This window comes from Paralichthys olivaceus, chromosome 15 (genome assembly GCF_024713975.1).
Source record: "Paralichthys olivaceus isolate ysfri-2021 chromosome 15, ASM2471397v2, whole genome shotgun sequence".
NCBI classification, from domain to species: domain Eukaryota; kingdom Metazoa; phylum Chordata; class Actinopteri; order Pleuronectiformes; family Paralichthyidae; genus Paralichthys; species Paralichthys olivaceus.
Window position 1 is genome coordinate 14,328,890 of NC_091107.1, and position 21,202 is coordinate 14,350,091.

Consider the following 21,202-nt stretch of genomic DNA (forward strand, 5'->3'; position numbering starts at 1 on the left):
GTCCACAGAAGTTATCGCACACTTCAACATAGTTAATAAGATAGGGGGTGAATAGGCAGTTTTCATTTTGTGTGTTGATTTAGAGTAAAGTTTGAATGGCCTTAGGAAAGAAACTGTTCATGAGTCTGAAGGTTCAAGCTCTTAGTGACCAGTAGCACCGTCCTGAGGGCAGCACATTATTTCCAACCACACCCTTATCTAAATTTCAAAAAGTAAGCTACAGAGGATCTGTTTAAAGCTACTTCTCAAAAAATGGGCCAACTTATTGTTGGTCTGCCCACAGCCTGGTTACAGACCTTATCCAGCATCAGTTCACTGCAATGACTTAGTCATTCCCAGCTAATAAGACCATAACATGTTTATTAGGAGTGAGACCTAATTTATTTATTTTATTCACATGTTATTCATATATTATAATTTTTTTTGTAATTAGCCAGGGCCCTTATTCTTACACATTGCACACCCAGAGGTGACAGGTGACTTTTTATCATAGGTTTCTCATATTATTCCTCCATATATGGTAATATTTGTTTGCCTTTTAATGAGCTTGTGGTCCTGCAAGCTAATTAGACATATGATATAGGTTTATTCAAATGAACTGATTTCATTTAGAGAGGAAAGTGTTGACTGAGGTGTACTGATAAAATAACAAATAGAGATATATCAGTCAGAGGTAAATACTCACCATATGTTTGTTAGAACTAAATACGTTTTTACACGCATGATTGTGAAATACAGTGTGAATGTTGGCCTGAGGGTGGCGCAGTTATGAGGAAATAAGCCCTGTCTGCTTTTGTGTAGTGCAGATTCACACCACATGGTGGCGTTCAACCACACTAAAAGAAAAAATAAAATATCGTTGTGCAAGACTAAGAGTGAGCATGATGATTTTAAGAGCAAACTTAAGATTCCAGGTGTTAAAATTAACCTTATATTTTATTACACTGAGAATGAAATACATTTATCAAGCATCTATTTGTTTGTTCAGTATGCAAGTGCAAATATGAGTTTCTCAGTAGATAGACAAACACTGCATACGTTACCCTATTCCAAATAACTGCAGTCTCTGTAATAATGGAGGGATATATACATGGCCTTCCTGATTTTGTGTAGAAAGAAACTCTTCCAATGTGAGCACTGAGGAGATGAGGGGGCAGGGCAGGATGATGTTGATGGTGTAGAACAGGGCCTTCCTTTAGATTGTCAGATTGAACAAGGTATTTCATCCTCCTGGCTGGAAGATGCACGACTGCGTATTGAATGTGTTTGTTCTGCATCCATATGTAAGTGATTGACAGCTGTGAAGGATAGCAATCATACATATTTACCCATAATGGTGCAGTGGTTAGATAATCCAGTTATCTAATATCTCTTCTGTGATGCATACAGCACAGTCAGATATATTACAGACTACATGTACAGCTACTTTGCGTACAATTCACGCTCAAACCTTCTGTGTCACATGTTTTGCAATAAATCGATTCAATAAGTCATGATGCACAAAATAAAATATTTATTTAAAAACATGGCACAATGACATCAAGACGACATCCCTCTGAGCCACCTACCTCTAACAAAACTTTCTAATGAATAAGTCATAGTAAAAAGAATAAGGCTTTGATTCAGAGCAGGCTGGCTCAAGTTACATGCACAAGTTCTTTATATAAGACATAGTACATGCACGGCTACTTATCCAGACATAAGTAGATATGTTTTTTAGTGTGGTACATGGATGAAGCCCATGAAAGACCAGCAGTGTTACTTCTTTTCTGCTATTTTTGAATATAGCTCTTCACAGTCAATGTGGCTGCATTTAATACACAATCGCAATGCTGCAGTAGTTTTGAATTAGGAAGCTTCAATAGAAAGAACTCCCAGAATGGTGGTAAATGGGTTTAAGTATTTTCAACCATGACCCCAAGTCTAAACTAAGAACTATAGTCTTTATTATCACAGAACAGACAAATGATTAATCTATTCTATGATGATGATGAAGCTCGACCTCATCCAACGATACAGTTCATCCAAATGAACAGACACCAAAATGAAGAACTAAAAACAAAGCTGTGTATTTGAATAACAAACCCTCAGCTTATAAAAGTCTGAGCTGTGAACGTTGACACAGACACATCTTCTGTTGAACATCTGTTTTTAAAAACCCGCTGCAGAGACTTAACTCAACCTTGAGTGCGACGTGTCAAGGACACAAGACCGCTCAGCCTCATAGAAAGCGTGAGGAAAAAGCTTCAACAGATTGAAAACATTTTTTTGTTTTTGAAATCTCTTATGGCGCAATGTATTTTTTGCTCTGGCCAGGAAATGGAAATTCTGGCACCTGGTTGAAGTGTCCCGTCAGGAAGATCCCCACCGTGCCGATGATGAAGAGGAGAATGGCAGCCCAGAAACACACCTTGTCAATCATCTTCCCGATCAGTACCCAGCTCTCAATTTCCTGCATTTGGAAAGAAAGTGAATAGAGATTAAAGAATGAAGATTTACCTAAAAGAATTATGAAATGGAAAATATGTAAGAGTCAGCTTCAAAATCTGTTTGATAGTTAGGCAGTTATTAAAGTCTCAAGTAACACTCACAGATCCAATGTTGTTCTGCTGTCTTGTGCTCTCAGCGATGAAGTTGCAGGCATCAACACACTGCTTTATCTCTGGTGCAGCTTGAGCCAAACTCTTGTACAGGTTGGCTGTGCTGCTGATGTCCATATTATCCACTGAGGGGAAGGAGACGCTGACAGTCAGAGAACAGTATATATATATTCTACAGCTTCTCCTGAGGTAGAAAAAGGTGTTAAACAACACAAGTTACACCTGTAATACTCAAATTCTTCTTATCACTTTATTTAACATTGCGGGCAGTGGCTGATCTAGGATTTTTCTAACACAGGGCCATGCAGGCTCCACAATGCACACAGAGGGGCCAGTCATATGTCCAAAATCCATACACAATCCACATTTTGAAATTTGTTGCTTCTTCGAGCACTTTGTGTAAATAAAAATTCTTAAGAAATCCTCATATTTTTATTATTGTTAGTAAGTCCCTGGTGCCCCCGAGCTGTGGTCAGTAAGTCGTAACCACAGCCCAGGGGCACTACAGGGGCCATTCGGTTTTCAGCTGGGGCCAGTGCCTCTAGTTTGTACATAACTTTCAAACAAAGTTATAATAACGTCCAGCAAAGCACAAACACATTCTGTAGTGGTAGGGAAACCACTTATTCTTTCTCTGGAACATTGAGGCAAGTATTTGACCTGAAATATGCAACAAACATTTGCTCATAGTTTTAGAAAAAGATGTCGTACCAATAGCCCGTGTTAGACCGTGCCTCTCTCTCTGTTTGTCAAACATCATTTCACTGCGCGGTTGTTTCATCACATATTCCTCTGCTCTTTGCATGAGGCCGAAAGAGCTGCGCCGCCGCTCCCTCACTCCGTTGACCTCTGACGTCACCTCGCTGTCATCCACCAGTGGGAACATGCCAAGGAAGCGAGGCACCATCTCCAAAAACACCTGAGGAAGACAGAAAAAGGATGGGTAGTTGTTAGGACACATAATCACACACAGTAAAAAAACACCTGAACTTTTAAATGTGACTCAGTTTTTACTCACATGTTTGATGCTGTGGGACATGGTGTGAGTGTTGGGGCTGCGCAGGGAGAAGTTCAGCACCACGATTTGATTGGTAGCAATGAGAGTAGTAACGCACATGACAAAGATCAGGTACCTGCAGGGGGAGGAAATCAGACAATATCTGGTTTGGACAAGAGGGTTGAAAATAGAGTAAGAAATAAAGAAGACCAGCAGAGAGCATCAGAGGTCAGCAGAAAACACACGCTGACTCACTTGCCGATAAGAGGGACAGAGAGAGATGTCTCAGGGACTTTCTGAGCGATAAGGAAGAGGAAGACAGTTTGAGCCAGCAGGACAGAGATGGCCACAGTCAACTTCTGTCCTCCAGCTGTGGAAGGGGACAACAGAGACTTGGGACAGGAGACCACATCACATAAAAAGACTATACCCGTAGTATATGCTGTGCTCAGGCACTATTAAGAATATTTTGTTTCATATTCAGACAGTATATCAGAATCAGAACACTTTATATTACATCATATGGCATCGTTAGGGATTTGACTAAGACCGACTGAATAAACGTAATATTTAATTTTTATTATCAATATTATTATAAAAGGTCGAATGACTGCTTCAAAAACATATTATCATTCTGTTTTATGTCCAGGTGCAGAACATTATGAGACTTAACATTTTATAGCATAGAACATCTTTGTGCCCCTTATTATGTCATTAATAACCATGATGACATGTAATCACCGACCCTGTGCAGGGAGGAAGTAGGCCAATACGACTAGTGAGGAGATGAGGGAGCAGGGCAGGATGATGTTGATGATGTAGAAAAGCGGCTTCCTTTGGATGATCAGATTGAACAGGATCTCCTGATACTCCAGGTCATCCGGGGTGTACCGCTTGTTGATCATCTTCCTGCCCGGACGATGGACGATGGCCCACTCACCATTCTCTGAACAGTAAAAGCACAATAAGCCACAGAGGAACTGTATGTTTTGAATGTTGGTGTATTAAAGGTGGATGCGCTGTACCCGTGAAAGCCTCTGGGTCGATGTCCACCCATTCAATAGTGTGTTCATTTTCATCTACAGCCAAAATAAGGTCCACTTCTTTGGCACTGTAAGTCTGGGATCTAGGGATGTGGTAGTGAGGGAAGAGAGGATTGAAAAGAAACAAACTCGTACATCATTACCCATATCATATATGTATTTACTTATGATAGAATTGTACTTTACCGGAATGCTAGCGTGCAGTTTTGATAGTCAAACGGGAAGAAGGTGATCTCAATGGCACAAGTGCTGCGATAGATGGCAGGAGGCAGCCAGTACATCCACCCAGTGTTGCTGATCAACACATTGGCATAGTAAGCCACGTCAAACTTGCCATCAATGCTGCAGAGAAGGCCGCACAGAAAGAGTCGATGCCAGATTTTAGACTCAAACAACAAAGAAATAGTATAATGACGCTGTGTTTCTGTCTTACTTGTTCTCCAGGACAATATCAGGAAGCCACACTGTGTTGCACGGGACACGAATAATATCAATGCCATAATAATCAGAGGTGTTCCAGACAAAGCGATAATCAACCCATTGCTGTAGGTGACATTAAAGAATAAGGTCACGAGACACAACAGAGGACTGAACAAGGGACTGAACAAGGGAGTAGTGTAGAGAATTTGAAAAGTTATTCCATGATTTCTGCCACCAAAACAAAATTATGAGTATGAAGAAAGAGAACACTCACAATCTCAATCCACACGTTGGTCGTAAGAGTCTCCTCCTTTTCATTCTGTGGAGGTGCAAGTGAAAGTGATGTGAGAATAAGAAGTGTGGGTGTTAACCACACACTACACTTTCACAAGTCATCTTATAGCGACCTAACAGCCGTGAGCCATGTGGGCATGTCTAGACACTGTACAGTATTATGGTTAACACCATCATCCTGTGAGAATCATAGGAAACCCATGGTTGTACCGCTTTTTGAATATAAGTGTAATTACATGTATGGAACTGTTGTACACTATTTTTTCATATATATTTCTATAAAGCTGTTTTCATACTAGAAGAACACAGCAGGAGATTCTCTGCTCAGATGCATTAACAACATCACAGAAATCTCCAGATTGTTTGGATGAGGCGCCGCACACAGAGGCAGGACGTAACGTATCACTTCTGCTGCGGAGATCACATGTTTTTGTTTACAGCACATTGACACGGGCATCCATGCTAATCACCAAAAACTATTTTGACATCTACGTCTGCGTCTTCTCTGTGTATAGCTCCACTTTTTCACCTCAAGATATTTGTGTTCTTTTAGTTTTTTTCATTTTTGCGTCTGTCGCATTTTTGTTTCTGTCTGTGGAGGATCTCCTGCTGTGTTCTCATATCGGCTAATTCGGACATCGTGTGGACTTTATTGTTGGGGGCTGGCCTGGAGAAGGTCAGCAGAAAGTCTGGAGGCTCTCAAACGGATACATGCAGCCCCTCCAGAGAATGTCTGGAGGATGTCTAGTGTTGAGTTCCAGTACAGTCACAGAGATATTTTTTTTGAATATGCAGCCAGGCTTTGCAACAACAAGTAGGATAAGTGAGCTCTCACCAGGGAGATAAGGTTAGTGAGGGTCATCTTGATCTGAACAGTCAGCTTGTCCTCAGGATGAACCACAGGTCGTATGTTTTTTTTGTAGTCTTTGAACAAGTCGCCGATCAGCTTTGACTCCTCATTACACTGCACTGCATGGAGAAAAAGATGAGAAATTGGGTCAGTTTTTGATCTGCAGGAGGGATCGTCAAGGTTAAGACACACGTTATTTAAAATCAATTAAACTTAGAAAAGCAAAAAATAAATAAAAATTAAAACTTTGGTGAAAGTGAGACTATGTAAATGTAAAAGAATTTTGGACCTTCCTTACACTTTGCATCAGTAAAGCACCATTCGGAGAATAGAGCCAGTCTTATTCCACATGTACCCTTTTCTCTACAATACCCAAGGTCAGGTTAACTTTCATATCTAATTCAGATGCCCCAGACAGAGAGGCACCAACTCTTTGCGTATTATATCAGTAGAAAGATGCAAGGACACAACATGATTTAGGTTTGCATGCTTTAGGCTTAACTATCCAATAGGATGCGAACACCTACATGTAACATAGATAGTGACAGTAATTCTAACCTTTTGTGGAGTTGCTGCTGGAATGAGTGACATAAGGTGAGGGAGATAAGTATACATCAAATTTTTCCTCAAAATAGTTTTCTGTCATTTTTGGTTGTTTTTATCACATTGATATGTGTTTAAGTGCAATTTTGTCCTGTAAGTTTAGCTTTCATTACTAAGTTAATTAGAAATAAGGTGAAACAACATGATTGACAGCTGAGACTGGCTATTGATTGGTGGAGGGTGTGTATCTGAAGGACCTCGATATCGCGACTCCACCCCTCTGCATCCAAATGCGCAAGATGGCGGCGTTCACATCTGGGATAAATTCAGCTTTGTTTCTGGATAGTGGGAAGATCTTTATGTTTACATCTATGGTGTGACCATTAGCATGTGGCAGCTAATGTTAATGAATATTAGCAAACTTCAGCTGGGTATTGCTGTGCTGCTAACATTATGTGTGCGCCAGTTTGCCGACTCTATTGACCTTTTTATCCTGTTATTGTGTGGCCTCGCCATGCTCAAAACTGCACTTCACAGCAGTGGTGGCATTCTATTACCCTCCTCGGCTCCACTGTATTTCAGAATAAACTTCAAGAGACGCTAAGAGTAAGAAAAGGCTGAGTTTATTTCAGACCCTTGCCTCTTTCCTCCCAGCTGTCACTACCCATAGCTCCGATTACACAGCAGCTGGGAAACTCTAAACCAGGACTTCATGTCACACTCGGGTCATCAGCAATAATCATCAATATCATCATTCAAAAAAATTGGTGTCAGTAACACATACTACATAGCTGCAAAGATCAAGTTCCCCACTATGATCGATCCATGCCCGGGTCTGCCTGGTCTAATCAGACACAAATATTTCACTTGGTTCGGGCTGTAGTCACGATTCTCCCATGAGACAGTTTGTGTGGTGGGCAGTGTAATGACAGTGGTCAGATGTCTCACCTCCCAACGCAATTGTCAAAGATTGAATATTGTTGAATATTACACTTGACACATGGATGAGTGAAGAACAATCAGTGAAAGTGAAAATGTGAGAATGTAAAGTAAGACATGTAATGCATCTGCGTTAGGCCTCTGAGTTTGTACACAGCTCCATAGCACTTTCTCTAAATTTATAATGGAGGACAACATACAATTCTCCCTAGGAAGCTTTTATGAAATTTGAATTTAAAAAAATAAACTAAATGAAAATAACATAAGGTTCTTATTTCGTTGGTGATGGATGATATTTGCTATTTTTTTCTTTTATGTTACCGTTCTCATTACCTGCACCAAGGAGGTTTGTTCGTGGTAGTTTGTTAGTTATAGTTATTGTTAGTTGTAATACGCAAAAAACTGGTCAACCAATTTTCACGACATTTGGCGAGTGTAATGACCCAATAAAGAACATATTGCATTTTTATTTTTTTCCCACTTTCTTTAACATTGTTCATTAGGGCGCTTTTGCAACATTTTCCTCGATTTCTCTGGATTCATGGATTTTAATGAAAAAAATGTGACATGTTTACGGGACTGATTTCCACAAGTGTGTGCAATCTGGTGCAGACCTAAACAAACTGCTTGTTCTACTGTATTTAAATGTGGTTTCACAAGTGGACTGTTGGACCTTAGCAGAGGTATGTGCTCTATTGAGTGCCATTCTTGTTTTTGTTTAATTTTGTATTGCTCTCTGTTGTTCCCATGTATACAGCACTTTGTAACCTTGTTTAGATAAGTGCTATCAAAATAAAGGATATTATTATTATTACAGCCTACTTTAACTATTCTTCTTTTATGATGGATAGCTGAAAAACAATGATGATATTCAAACAAACAAATTATTGTAAGTATGGTAAACAGTAATCAGTGTCACTCCACAGTGACTTTTCCAGTGTGCCATGTGAGTCACACAGTATCTGATGTGCTTCTAAATGCAGTAGTCAGCCAATTCTCTTGGAGCAGCTGTGTTAATATGTGGCTGCAAAGTTTGTTTTGTGTCTTGGCTTTGACCCAGTCAGTTTCTGCAGCTGACCTGTAAACCTGCATGCTGGGAAACAAAGGCAGCTCACAAGTGATCACTGAAGGCCTCAAATGGTGATGATCTCTAAACGTTGGCTGATGAAATCTATGTCCCTGGATAAACCAGTTCTGAATGAGGTTGTTTTTTGTGATTGGCTAAAGAGACCCTTGACCCAAGAGAGCAGGCAGTGTAATATGTCAGAACAACATGGCCACACAGGTAAACATTACAATGCATGTGTTTAACTGGGGTAAAAGTGAGTCGAACTCACCCCAGATGACTGTGACCAACCACCCAGTGCATACTTCTACAGCTGGGTTAACGTTATAAACATGAAAAACAAAAAGGATTCTGATTGTTTCCATTCCTGATTCTGATTATAACAACTTGATGAAGACTGAAGTAAATTCGAAATATCACACCTCCACTGAATTTGACCGAACATGTGCAGCTGCTGCTCCATGTGTGTAGAGATCAAATGACTGACAGCCTCCACTTCATGTCACATTTGTGTCTGACATAAAAATTCATATGATACCGTGGTTTCACTTAAGCATGTAAGGAACTTCTCTGAGCCAGCATTCTTCCATCAGAGGGCTCGACGGTACTCCGTCTTATTTCCAGGATCCTCAATGAGCTGTGTTTCTCTCAGTGAGGATGAGTGTTGTTTTGAAATAGACACCAATGACAACAACACTGTTCCCCACAAGTAAAATTTGAGCGACCTAGCATTTTAAGCTTGTCAGAAAAATAATATCAGGAGTCTACATTCCAGGATTACTCTTATCCCTGTACCTCCTTGCTCCACTGACCTCTACCAATGAGATGGACTCAGGAAGCATTTGTCCACAACAACTTTCCCCTCCATCATAGTTTCAGCCTTTCTGTTCTGTTGTTCCTGCATGTACACTAACAATGTTCACAACAACTCTTTTTGGGCTTTTTGTGCAAAGCTGTACACTGGGTCATGTACTTTATTTATAGACTCGTATTAGTTTGGGGGATTTAGAGTGTTACGCATTGCAGTAATACTGCTTGCATGACAAAGCACAGATGATCTTTTGCAGTACTTGATGCTAGCGGACTTATTCGATCCCATCTGATAAATTGCACTGACTGCATCATATAATAATGCAACAGGTTATGTGTCAGATGATCCATGTCCACATCAAAATAATAGGTTAGGCACAATAGTGGATAGAGAAAAAGCAGACGTTCTCCGTGTACGGTTTGTTTTGTATATTTTTAAATGTAATGTAAGTATATAAATAATGTGCATGGTCCAACTCAGACAATAATTATGTTTATATACACTTAATGGCATCATGCACATATACTCTATATTGCTATATAGTGTATGTTAGCTTGTATGTATCAAATGAAGAAATAATTTTTTCTGCTTCCAAACTTGATTAAAATCTGCACAAGTTACAAAATGTTATTAAAACAGCAGCATGTGCATACAGGTGTGAGCACATTTTAGTAGAGTTAGGAAAATCAGCTCCAGCGTGTCAGCGCAAGTTTCAGAGCTACACACTGATCTTCAGCCTGCACATGACAGGCAGAAGATTATTTTGATAGAGAAGACGGCAGCCGGCCAGTCAATGAGGACGTGCCAAAGGTTTGCAACTGTGCCACTTACCCTCAACCATTAATCCCCCAAAAATAGTTACTACTCCAAAAAATATCCAAAAACTGCGTAGTGCCATCATATTCCAAGACCCCTTCGCTGCCCAGCACAACACTATTTATAAATATAAAGTTTGAGATGCAGAAAAGAGGGAGACAGTGAGAGCAGAGACAGAGAGGTAGGGCCCAAACCCCTCCACCCAAAAGCCCCTGACTGTCGCCCCTGACCGCTGCCCGGGGCTCAGATTACACAGCAGCTGGGAGGCTCTAAACCAGCACTTCAAGTCACACTCTGGTCACCAACAATAATCATCATCATGATCATTAGACACCAGCTATCTGTGGTGATGGCAGTAATATTTCATTAAGATGTTTTTGTTGTAAATATTATAGACAACAGTGAAACCGTCTGCTGTTTATCTCCCATATGGAACATATATCTCCGATATATTGTAATATTGCTGTGAGTTTTATTTCTCTATAGAGACTATATAGTGTATATCTTCTATACTAGTTTATAAGGAAAAACTCCAGCACATTTTCAAATTTATATATTAGAGATTATTATTTAAATGGTGAATGTGTGTGTTTCACTTATTCCTCTTGTTGTGGTTACCTAAACCTAATTTAAATTAAATGTCAAGGAGAAGACATTTTACAAGGTTAGGGTTTAAGTCAATGAAAATTAGTGTCCTCTGAAGTCATGGAGACACGACAGCAAAAAAACAGAGATACATGCACCTATGGGTGCAGCAAGGTGAACAGCTGTGCAGACTCCCGCTGCTATGTGTCCAGGGTAATAATACACCCTGCAGAGCATTACCACCTCACCATCACGACTCCAGTAGTAAGACTGTCTGCAGACCACAGTGTGAACAACCCCACGGAGGCAGACACTGAGATCTGCATCATGATAAGTCACCAATCTGTTGAGTTATTTGAAATTCCAATAACAGACCAAGCTGCAATCCTGCAAATGGCTATTTTTCAAATCCAGAGCGTAAATTTCCTATTATAATTAGTGCTTTGGGTAATATAAGTAGAGTCACTCCACAGTGTCAAGGGCAACAGACTGATTTTTGGAATGTGCCATGTGAGTTGCACACTAAGATGTACTTCTAAATATACAGTCAGGGATGCAGAGATGAGCTTCTTGAAAGTAATCAGAGCCTCCAGAAGGCAGATCCAGTGTCTCACACTTAGAGCTGAGATACAGTAGAAGAGCCTGACCCTTGCAGCTTCAAATCTATGTTTACACCACAGTTTAATAAACAATATGGATTTTTCATTAAGTTTTAAAGCAGGTTTGGGTTTAGGCTGTTTATGTTCCCTGCACCACAAGCAGTCTGAGTGAAATCCTGTATTTGCTTCTTTAAGCTTCTTTGGCACAACTGAGACAGAAATTTCTCTCAGCTTCACCCAATTACTGTATATTCTCCAATTCCTTTTAACAACAGTCAGACAGGAATGTTTAGTATGTTTAGGTATGTGCTCTACTGACAATACAAGTAGAGCACATACCTCCACCAAGGCCCAATAGTCTCCTCATGAAACCAAGTTTAAATTCACAAGATCCAGATTTGTATATGGATCATTACCAAATTGCACACACTTATAAATATCAGTTCCCTAAACATGACTAATTTTAATCAAGATCAATGAATTATTCTCTGAGAAATCAAGGGAAATGTTGCAAAATGCCTTATCTCACAATGTTAAAGAATTTGTTTTTGAACCCTAGACTGTGAACAAATTAATTCTATTGAGGGTTTAGGAACAAATTTAACAAACAGGATTATGAGTGTAATCCTGGTCCTGTGGTTTTATGTTTTGTCTCTCCTGATATGTTTCACTTTAGTGCACGGGGTGGTGGAAAATCCAGTGTTGTGGTTTCTGACAGTGACAAAATATCCTCTTCCTGCTCCACTGAACCTCCGCACATAAATATATCCCCACAGTGTGAATTCATACCACGTGGTTCAGTCCATCTTGTGCATCACTTTATGAACCAACAGCTTACTGTTATTTTCCCCACAGACGAAAATAAAACTTTACTTTAAAATAGATAATACATATGTTAATTTTATCAGAACGTGTCATTAGAGAGCGGCAGCTGTGTGGAGTCAAGCAGTTCAGGGTTTCTGAAAGGGTCACATGTTTTCACAGGGATTCAAGCCTCTCCTCATCAGTTGTTGCCTATTTCACACAGGAATCGTCCATTGGCTGCACGGAATAAAAGCCCCATGACCAGCCCCTCCCAGCCAAGTAATGAATGCCCCTGCTTTCAGGTTTTTTTCCCGCTCCTCTGTTGAAAACTACCATTGTTGAGTCCCTCTTCGTGAGCACACATGTGGTTCGGCTTGAGTGTGGAGTTCAATGTCTGTTCACCTCCCCCCACATGCAGCAGCAGCAGCAGCAAACCCACTGATAGAGACCAATCACTGGGTTTCCCATGATTATCACTAACAGTGGTGATAATCATGGGAACACCCTTCATGCTACATGTCAGTCCTCCCTTCTTACTGAATCATCTCAGACTTTAGACCTGAACTAAAAACTGAAAGATATCGATCTGAATATGAAGTTTGAAAAGAAAAACGTGTATGTTGTCCCTGTAGCTTTGTTCTGTTTGCTCCCCAATAACATGTTGAGAGCTACAGATGTCTTCATATCTAGCATGAGATTAGCACAAATGGTCATCCTTGTATCTTTTGCTGCCTCAGCTCGGATAAGTGCGGTTAGACTTTGTTAATCATTGACGAACATGGATTTGGTATCACATCTCTGCGTGTGCAGTCAAGGAGATTATGCTGTATCTGACAGATACATCACTACAGAGGTTTGATCAAGTTTGTCATGACTTTAAGAGAAATATAAAAAGAGAGGTGGAAAAATACATTCTGTTTACATGGAGGAATGGGGCACGCCTGCATTTCATGTTGTACCCTCACTTAAATCAATGTGTTTTCCGGAATGTGTGACAGCACAGTTGTAAAATGTGGTGGTTGTGCACTTAATGGTGTGTGTGAATGAGAGAGAGAGAGAGAGAGAGAGAGAGAGAGAGAGAGAGAGAGAGAGAGAGAGGAGGGAGAGAGAGGAGGGAGGAGGAAGGGTGGTGGTGGGTGGAGAGGAGAGGGAGCAGATGTTTACTCCAACTGACCAGGAATATAGACGCATATAGAGAAGATGAATCTGGAGGAAAGGGGTTACTGGCGGACAAACTACATTGCCTCTGCTTTATCAGCCAGGGGCTGCACTTGGATGATCTCTGGACCCTCAGATTGAGCAACACCACATCAAGAGGCAGGCAGCTCCAAAAATCAGTGTGAAACAAAGGCAGGGTAGCAGGAAGACGTGAATCACAGAGTCAAAAGAAAAGCAAAGTTGTGGGAGAGCGTGACTGGGGAGAGCAGCAGTAAGCAGCTGTAAAAAAGAGTTAAACATTGATACCAGGCTCTATTAGGCACAATGGTGGACATGGGATTGTGTCTGAGGTTTTGGGGAGGAGTATGAAAGATTTGAAAGGACGTGGGAGGGTGGGGGGTCAGAGGCAAGGGTCCGGTAGAGAGTAATTGTGGTGACAGCCAGTGCAAGGGGACGAGGACTCATGTGAGACACAGAGGAATTAAAAGGTAAAAGACAAGGAGAAGGACTGGCAGACCCAGAAACTGGACTTCAGTATGGGTGTGAAGAGAAAGGCTGCCTTGGCTATCTTAGTCCTGCTGGTGTTCCTCGGGTCCCTGTGGCTGCGTGAGTATTTCTGTGTGTCTCTGTTTGTGTATCAATGTGCATGTGTGTGTGTGGTTACACTTTTAATCTATACAATCCCTCCCTTGTTTGGAATGCATAAGGCTCCAAATCAGGGAAGTGTCACATGGTGTGGTGGCTGCAGAGTTATCCACTCTTTACTGAATCTTAATGCTCACATGTTTAAACACACACACACACACACACACACACACACACACACACACACACACACATATATATATGTATATATGTATGAGTCTATAAATGTATATATATATATATATATATATATATATATATATGGATGGTTTTGAGTCTTATTTTTTATTTAATTCAAGTCATATCAGATATTATTTTATGCATGAGCTACAAATGTACAAATCAATAACTACACCACATTCTTTCTTCCTTATTGTGGGGAAATTACAGGACCATGTGATTTGTCTGGATTAAATTGAAAGTGCAGCGAGATTGCTGAGTCAGACTGCAAAGTGCCAATTTAACAGAAACAACAACCAGTTCTGGATAGTTACTCACAGTTGCTCTATAAGGAAACTTAAATTTAGATACTGCTTGTAGTACTAGTGCAAAGGCTTCACATCTCGGATGACACTTCTGGCAACATCCACACTAGGTCACTGTCAAGTCAGAAATACATCTCTGGCAAACCAGATGGGCTTTTTTTACAATTTGAACTCAAGTAGTTTCAGCTATTTGACAGGAAGCTGATGACATCAGGAGAGTTAAGATGAATTGTATTGTATCAGTGGTGACTTTTGTAGGTTTTGGTTGTATGGCACTCAGACATTACGCTTTATAATATATGGTCAGGTGGTCTGGGGACCTGCAGGGGCTTCTGAAGGAATATAAAGAGGTCCCAAATAAACCCAAAATGCTCTTGTTTAATAGTGCAAAGTTTGTATGAATCATGTGACCCTATTGAGGGACGTAGTTAGAGAACTCGACGGGGCCTACAACTGATGCCAGAACAACTTGTGTGTGAATGAAGACAACAGACGTTGCTTTGTCACAGGCTGGAATGAGGCAGAAAACCATTACAACTGGACATCAATAGAATGTGGTTTGCTGTGGTAGAAATTTGTTTCTATTGTTGTGCAGAACACACATTTAATCCTGTCACAGCCAGTTTCCTATTTTAACAGCATAAAGATTTATCACGTTAATGAGTGATTGTGAAGAAGAGGATAGTCTCCTGTAATTTAAAGCAGTTAGATTCTATCAATGTGTCAATGAAGTGGGTAGCTTATAATGACGATACGATTTATACAGCTTCCCTCAACTTTGTACTGCCTGTGAGTTTCAGCTCACTGGATGTTTAGAGCGGCAACAGGATCACTAACAGATCCTCAATAACTTATTTCTTTATAATTAGATAATAATGATACCATTAAATATTGAATAATAAATATGATTTTCATTATCAAAGCAAAAGTACAATATGTTATCTCATCACCAAAACGAAAACATAATCATTGGATTTACAGTTGTATTCATTTATTTATTTTACAGTTAGTTTGGTTTGTTAGTTTGGTTTCTTCCGAAATAATATGAGGTAAAAACCTATCAGTATTTTAATTTGGATTTGTTAATCTACTCACACAACTCAGAAAGTCCCTGCAGCTCAAACAGGTTGTTGTTAAGTGGCAGCACTCTCTGAAAAAAGTCTGTTTTAGTTGGAAAGTGTCTGTAGCCACAAACTAATCTTTTGGTTTTCTCTTGTTTCTTTTTGTCATGTCTGACTACAGAGGGAGGTTTGGATTACCACTGGGATTCCTGTTTAAAAGGTTATAATCAGGTGAATAAGGTAAAGACCACAAGCAAATAATAAATCACTTCATCGTTCTTTACATTTCCTCCATCAGACTGAATCTGTGAAGCAGACTGACAGTTTGAATAGTGGTAACTCACTTTCTGTCTTTCTTTGTCCCATTAATTGCCCCCCCCCCCCCACACTCACACACCTCCCCACTCCCCCCTACCATCAGCTTCACCAGCTGTCCAACAGCAGTGGGGCCGATGGGGCTGAGGGCCCATCAGCCCTGGAGGGGTGCCCCGGTCAGACCTTCCAGGTGTCACTGCTGCTCACCCACCTGTTGGCGGCGCCGGCCTACACCTCGGACGTGCTGCTGCCGCCCTATCTGTCCAGCTGGGATGAGCTCGTGAGGTAAGATCACCTAATAAAAGCAGGAATACAGTGTGAGGGATGGATTTATTTACAGCACCAAAATGATTTATGAGTCTGAAATATTCTCACACTGTTCATATTCTTTTTACACTGTACGTATTAGTTTTAATTCCATTTATAATTTAAAAGTATTGCATTTTATTCATTATTACGTTACTGTTGTTACTGACTGCCCTTCCTGCTGTAACACTGCAAATTTCCCCATTGTGGACCAATAATGGATTATTTTATCCAATCCAATCCAGCCGAAGCTGATTGATTCTGTTGTGTGCTGCTCCTGCAGGTTTATGGAGGCTCTGGGCCCAATGGTGGGACTGATATCTAAAGAGATAGAAAGTAAGACCTCCATTATTCGCCAGCTGGCCCTTTTGGCAGAGGGGAATCCTGAAGCAGAGCTGGGCCCAGATATAAACTCAATAAATTCAGTGACCACAGAGGCCGGGACGAAGAACAATGTCGAGGCCTCACAGCACGTAGATGCTTACCACTCTGTGCGCTCCATGATCTGGGTGGAGCTGAACAGAGGCGTGGTGGACTTCAATCACCAGACGGACTCCGGATGCCGGACTCTTCTGCGTCTGCATCGGGCTCTGCTGTGGCTGAAGCTCTTCCTGGAGAAATTGGCTGAGACACCAGTGGCCGGCCGCCTCAGGAGCCCCTCGGAGCTGTGTCGCGAGGCCTATCAGAGCACGCTCGCCAACCACCACAACTGGTTTGTGCGGAGGGCAGCCGAGCTGGCCTTCATTGCTATGCCAGAGCGGGGTTTCTTCTTCAGGCTGGTGTGTGTGCAGGACCAGGAGGAGCTGAGCAAGATGCTGAGCAGAGTGGTTCAGGCCATCGGAGAGGTTTATGACAGGACACAGAAAGCCCTGGAAGAAAATGGCATGCTTAACTTGCCATAGAAGATGGGACTATCAGACTGGACATTAAGCCTCTATGGCTGTTTTACCATGTTTTGCACTGTCCTCATTGTTTCTCGTCTGGCAACTGATGGTCTTAAAACGAGGAAACATTAATGGGCTTGATTTATTTTCAGCTAAAGTTTACAAGTGCCATATTTTCTTCCCATCTGATATCATAATTGTTATTGTTGGGCCACAATTAAGCCACGGCAATACCGAATAGGAACAAAAAGTGGTTGGTATTTGTTTTGTTTGGGCCATATTCACCATTTTCCACATGGGCCAGTGGTGCAGGAACTGGACTTTTCAAAGTAAAATGAAGGTTTGCAGATTATTTCACAGTGAAGGATTCAGGCAAAGAAGGTCTCTGAGGTGGTCGTCATGCTTGGTGTGGCGTGCTGCATGGTGGGTCATGGCACGGTAGCGTTGTTGTGGGTGAAGCCCTGTTGGCTCTCACTCTGTGATCAGCAGGTGACAGGCAAAGAACAGGAAGCCAGTCTTCAGGCAGAAGATGTCCAGGCATGGAACCTAACAGGCTAGCAGATAGTTTATTCACGTGGACAGCGACCAGAACCGAGCCAATACTGATAGATACTACCGCTTAGTCTGACTGTATTATCTGGAGATAAGTAGACTGAAGACCAGGGTTCTTATACTGCACCACGTGTTCAGTGGAGATGAGCTGCAGGTGTGCCAAGGACCTGCAGGGAGAAACCACGCCCAGACCTGCCATACCAATCACACACACATCCATCACAAGCATGACGGACCAATCAGAACACACACACACACACACACACACACACACACACACACACACAGGTGGGAGGGGCAGCGATCAAACCACTTTACAACCAGATTACATACTACTACATACTAAGACCAGTTTAGGCTCACTCATTCCTTTAGTCTCACTTCTGCGTGCCATCTGCAAACCAAAGTGCTGTGTCAACAATCAAGTAAATCAGTAAAAAAAAGCCAGTTCACTTTTAGCCATGACATTCCTCATCAAATAAAATCATCTGTTGACTTCTCCTCACCTCATAAGAAGTTTTAAGGCAGCTGATAAAGTTTTAAGGCTTGCTACTCACCAAATGTGAATGATTTAATAAGCAGCTGGACACATCAACATGAACACAATCACCTCCGCTGTAACACATGTCACTGAATGGACTGTTGTATGTTTTTGTGCCAACACCCACCTGTATGTGATTGGTAAGTTTTTATTTCCACATTTAAAATGTTATTGAAAATGACTGTTTTAATTGTGGTTAAATCTTGGGGATTTAGTTTGCTACCTCACCGTGGGCTAGGTTTAGTGCCTTGTAGACCGAAAATCTGGGACCAATCCAGCCTGATCAAGAGGTGTTACATAAAAAAAGATTTAGAGTACGCAGACATTTTGTATCATGTACAGAATAATTAAATATCTATAAAATGAATAAGAGAGAACGCAGGGGCCTGTTTCATGACAAAGTCCGTTAATATGATAACTTTGACATTTAAATGCCACTAAGCTGTTGTGTAACACCTTCGAGCAGAGGTACCAGTGCTCTGCTAGTCTTCCCTTTCCTTACATCAGGAGGAATATCATCTTTGTGGCACACACTCTGAACATGCCCACATTTTCCCTTAATGGCACAATGGCAGTCTAAAAGCCTTTCCCCCTTATAAAGTATGTTTTAAGAATATCTTACATATCAAATGTTGAATATTGAAGTGCTGCAGATTATTTATGATTATAAATTATTGAACGTCTGAGTGACGTGGCAGTTAGTATGTGCAAATATCAGTCGCTGGCACTGCTCTTGATAAGACTATTTTAAACCTATAAATACCTCTAATGCTACGTAATCCCGGCTCTCTCCCTTTTCCTGGACTGCGCTCTCTCTTTCTGAGGAGAAGAAAGGAGAGATAAGGATAGAGCCCGAGGGCACAGAGTGAGCTGGAGACAGGAGGCGGTTGAAGGTCAGTGAGCAGCAATACTCTTCGGCCCTAATCTTGTCAAGCAGTTGGGGGCTAGACTATTTGTAAAGCAGCTCCTAAAGGGAAAAACTGTCCAACTGGAACAGGATTCACACATTTCTGAGCTTGGACCGATCAACATGTTTGGCATTGAAGGAGTAGCAACAAGAAAAAGGCCGAGACTGTAATCTGTGACCTTTGTCCCATGATGTGTGTAGGAAGATGACGTGTTGCTGGTATTTTCATTACGTCTCTACTTCCGCTTGATAAAATGCAGAGATTCTCACTCATATGGGGGATAAGCCAGTCGTGTCACACAGCCAGAAAGACGTTGACTCTTTTGTCTTTCACCACTTCAGTCTGCACAGGTCAACACTTGTGACCCCTGGCGTTGCAGGCTGGGAGGATTACGGTGAATGAGATTACATTAGATTCCATCTGACATAACCTTTGACACTGACTGACTGGCTTCTTTTTCTGTCCCCCTGCGTACGGCGTAGACACCATATGTGATGACGTTTTGATTCATGATAAAAAGATGAAGGATGACTGAGAGGCATAGAGGCAAAGATTCATTTTGAGTTCCCTTAAATGACATTTATTTATTTCTCTATCTTGGTTTGCAGTAAACATGAGCAAAAATATACATACAATAAGAGCAAAAAATAAAGAATCCAGAATAGAATTATCATCCTTTTTTGGGCGAGAGTATTCCTTTCTTGAACACCACAGTCCTAGGCATTGATATGATGTAAGATGAAGTGATTAGATGGGGGTTAATGGGGTTTCGTGACATTATTTCTTAATTAAAACATGAATATCTGACTCTTTCTCTCTCTGATATTTTCTTTGGGCCCTTTTGTGTTTTTTTTCTGATTTTTTCTGATCACCTGAAATTTCTCTGAAAGCGCTTCTCATTATTCACCACCTCACTGATTTACCATTAACAACTCTTTCTTCATTCTGGTACAGCAGACCTCAGAGAACTTTCACTGCACGCTCACTTTAACAAAGTAGAGAGGACTCAAACAATGACAAAAAATTCTATAAATAAATCAAAAACTTTTCCAACCGAGCTGTTAACATTTTGCCATTTGTTGAATTAAATGATGAAACCTACCAGATATAGTTCCATGACATGATACAATCCAAGCTAATACATTCTCTCCTCTTTACAACAAAATAGCAGTAAAAATACTCTTTTATAAACAAAACAATTGTTTTTTTTAGATTGTTCCATCATGATGATACACACAAAACTGGCAATAATGCCAGAATGCGACATCTATATGTTTTTTCCTTTTTCCTCTTTGCCCTTGATGATACATGTTGCACTGATTTAGTTTCAGCCTTTCCAATAAATACATCATACAGCCACACAAGAAATAAATATATTGCTTTTTGAGGACATCTCCAAATTATCACAGAAAAAAAAAAGGATAAATGGAGATAACAGGAAATAACATTCTGTAACACTGGGGAACAACACAATCTGTCCACCAGGAGGCACTGTTATCTTGTCATGTAACGTGTTCCTTTTGTGCGTAATATTGTTATCATAATTTTAATTATTATTATTAGTCGTTGTAGTGTTACTATTATTATTCATATATTTATGATGTATTATTATTATATAAAAGTTAATTGCACAGGGTCTCCACCTCGATCTTTCAGTCTTTTGAATGAGATCCACACTGAGATCTGCTGCTGAGTATGTGCATCCAATCAATCAAATTCAATCTGTCATGAAAGTCTTTGGTTGAAGAACAAATCTTCATGTGCACATAAATTAAAGTGAGCATGTCTAATAAGGTGATGGAGCAAAACATGTAACCTGCTTTTTTGTCATTTAAAGGGGCTTTAATTTCAGAAATTAATAACAAACAAGGGGAAATTAATTTTACTCTCTCCATCTTGAAAGATGATGACAGTGAATCGAGTGTTTCACACAAGGAGGAGGAGGAGTGACAAAGTGGGGTAAAGAAGTTCAGCATGCCT

General features: G+C 40.7%; 2 protein-coding genes across 3 annotated transcripts; one reads left to right on the forward strand and one right to left on the reverse strand.

Annotated features, from left to right (window-relative positions):
• Nucleotides 1–1,498: 1,498 nt before the first annotated feature.
• Nucleotides 1,499–10,593, reverse strand: chrne (cholinergic receptor, nicotinic, epsilon). The gene is made up of 12 exons (XM_020085723.2): nucleotides 10,395–10,593; nucleotides 6,190–6,323; nucleotides 5,335–5,379; nucleotides 5,074–5,183; nucleotides 4,827–4,982; nucleotides 4,623–4,723; nucleotides 4,343–4,543; nucleotides 3,853–3,967; nucleotides 3,619–3,733; nucleotides 3,312–3,519; nucleotides 2,592–2,725; nucleotides 1,499–2,452 (listed from the first exon to the last, which is right to left on the reverse strand). The coding sequence occupies exons 1-12, from the start codon at nucleotides 10,462–10,464 to the stop codon at nucleotides 2,285–2,287; spliced, it is 1,557 nt and encodes a 518-aa protein (XP_019941282.1). The 5' UTR covers nucleotides 10,465–10,593; the 3' UTR covers nucleotides 1,499–2,284.
• Nucleotides 10,594–13,636: 3,043 nt separating this feature from the next.
• Nucleotides 13,637–20,029, forward strand: gltpd2b (glycolipid transfer protein domain containing 2b). 2 transcript variants are annotated; one of them, XM_020085725.2, is made up of 4 exons: nucleotides 13,637–14,131; nucleotides 15,898–15,947; nucleotides 16,138–16,316; nucleotides 16,621–20,029. In XM_020085725.2, exons 1-4 carry the CDS (start codon nucleotides 14,062–14,064, stop codon nucleotides 17,237–17,239), a joined length of 918 nt encoding a protein of 305 aa, XP_019941284.2. In that variant the 5' UTR covers nucleotides 13,637–14,061; the 3' UTR covers nucleotides 17,240–20,029. The 2 variants fall into 2 exon arrangements, with proteins under 2 accessions (XP_019941284.2, XP_019941283.2); XM_020085724.2 differs by having other exon boundaries at nucleotides 13,915–14,131; nucleotides 15,898–15,956.
• The last annotated feature ends 1,173 nt before the right edge of the window (nucleotides 20,030–21,202 follow it).

Excerpts from the sequence above, each read along its gene's own strand:
- chrne (XM_020085723.2), bottom strand. The coding sequence starts at position 10,464 with ATGATGGCACTACGCAGTTTTTGGATATTTTTTGGAGTAGTAACTATT. Across the intron at positions 6,324-10,394 it reads TGGGGGATTAATGGTTGAGG|TGCAGTGTAATGAGGAGTCA; the intron begins GTAAGTGGCACA and ends TTCTCCATGCAG. Across the intron at positions 2,726-3,311 it reads CGGTCTAACACGGGCTATTG|TGGATAATATGGACATCAGC; the intron begins GTACGACATCTT and ends CCTTCCCCTCAG.
- gltpd2b (XM_020085724.2), top strand. The coding sequence starts at position 14,062 with ATGGGTGTGAAGAGAAAGGCTGCCTTGGCTATCTTAGTCCTGCTGGTG. Across the intron at positions 14,132-15,897 it reads CCTCGGGTCCCTGTGGCTGC|AGGGAGGTTTGGATTACCAC; the intron begins GTGAGTATTTCT and ends GTCTGACTACAG. Across the intron at positions 16,317-16,620 it reads AGCTGGGATGAGCTCGTGAG|GTTTATGGAGGCTCTGGGCC; the intron begins GTAAGATCACCT and ends CTGCTCCTGCAG.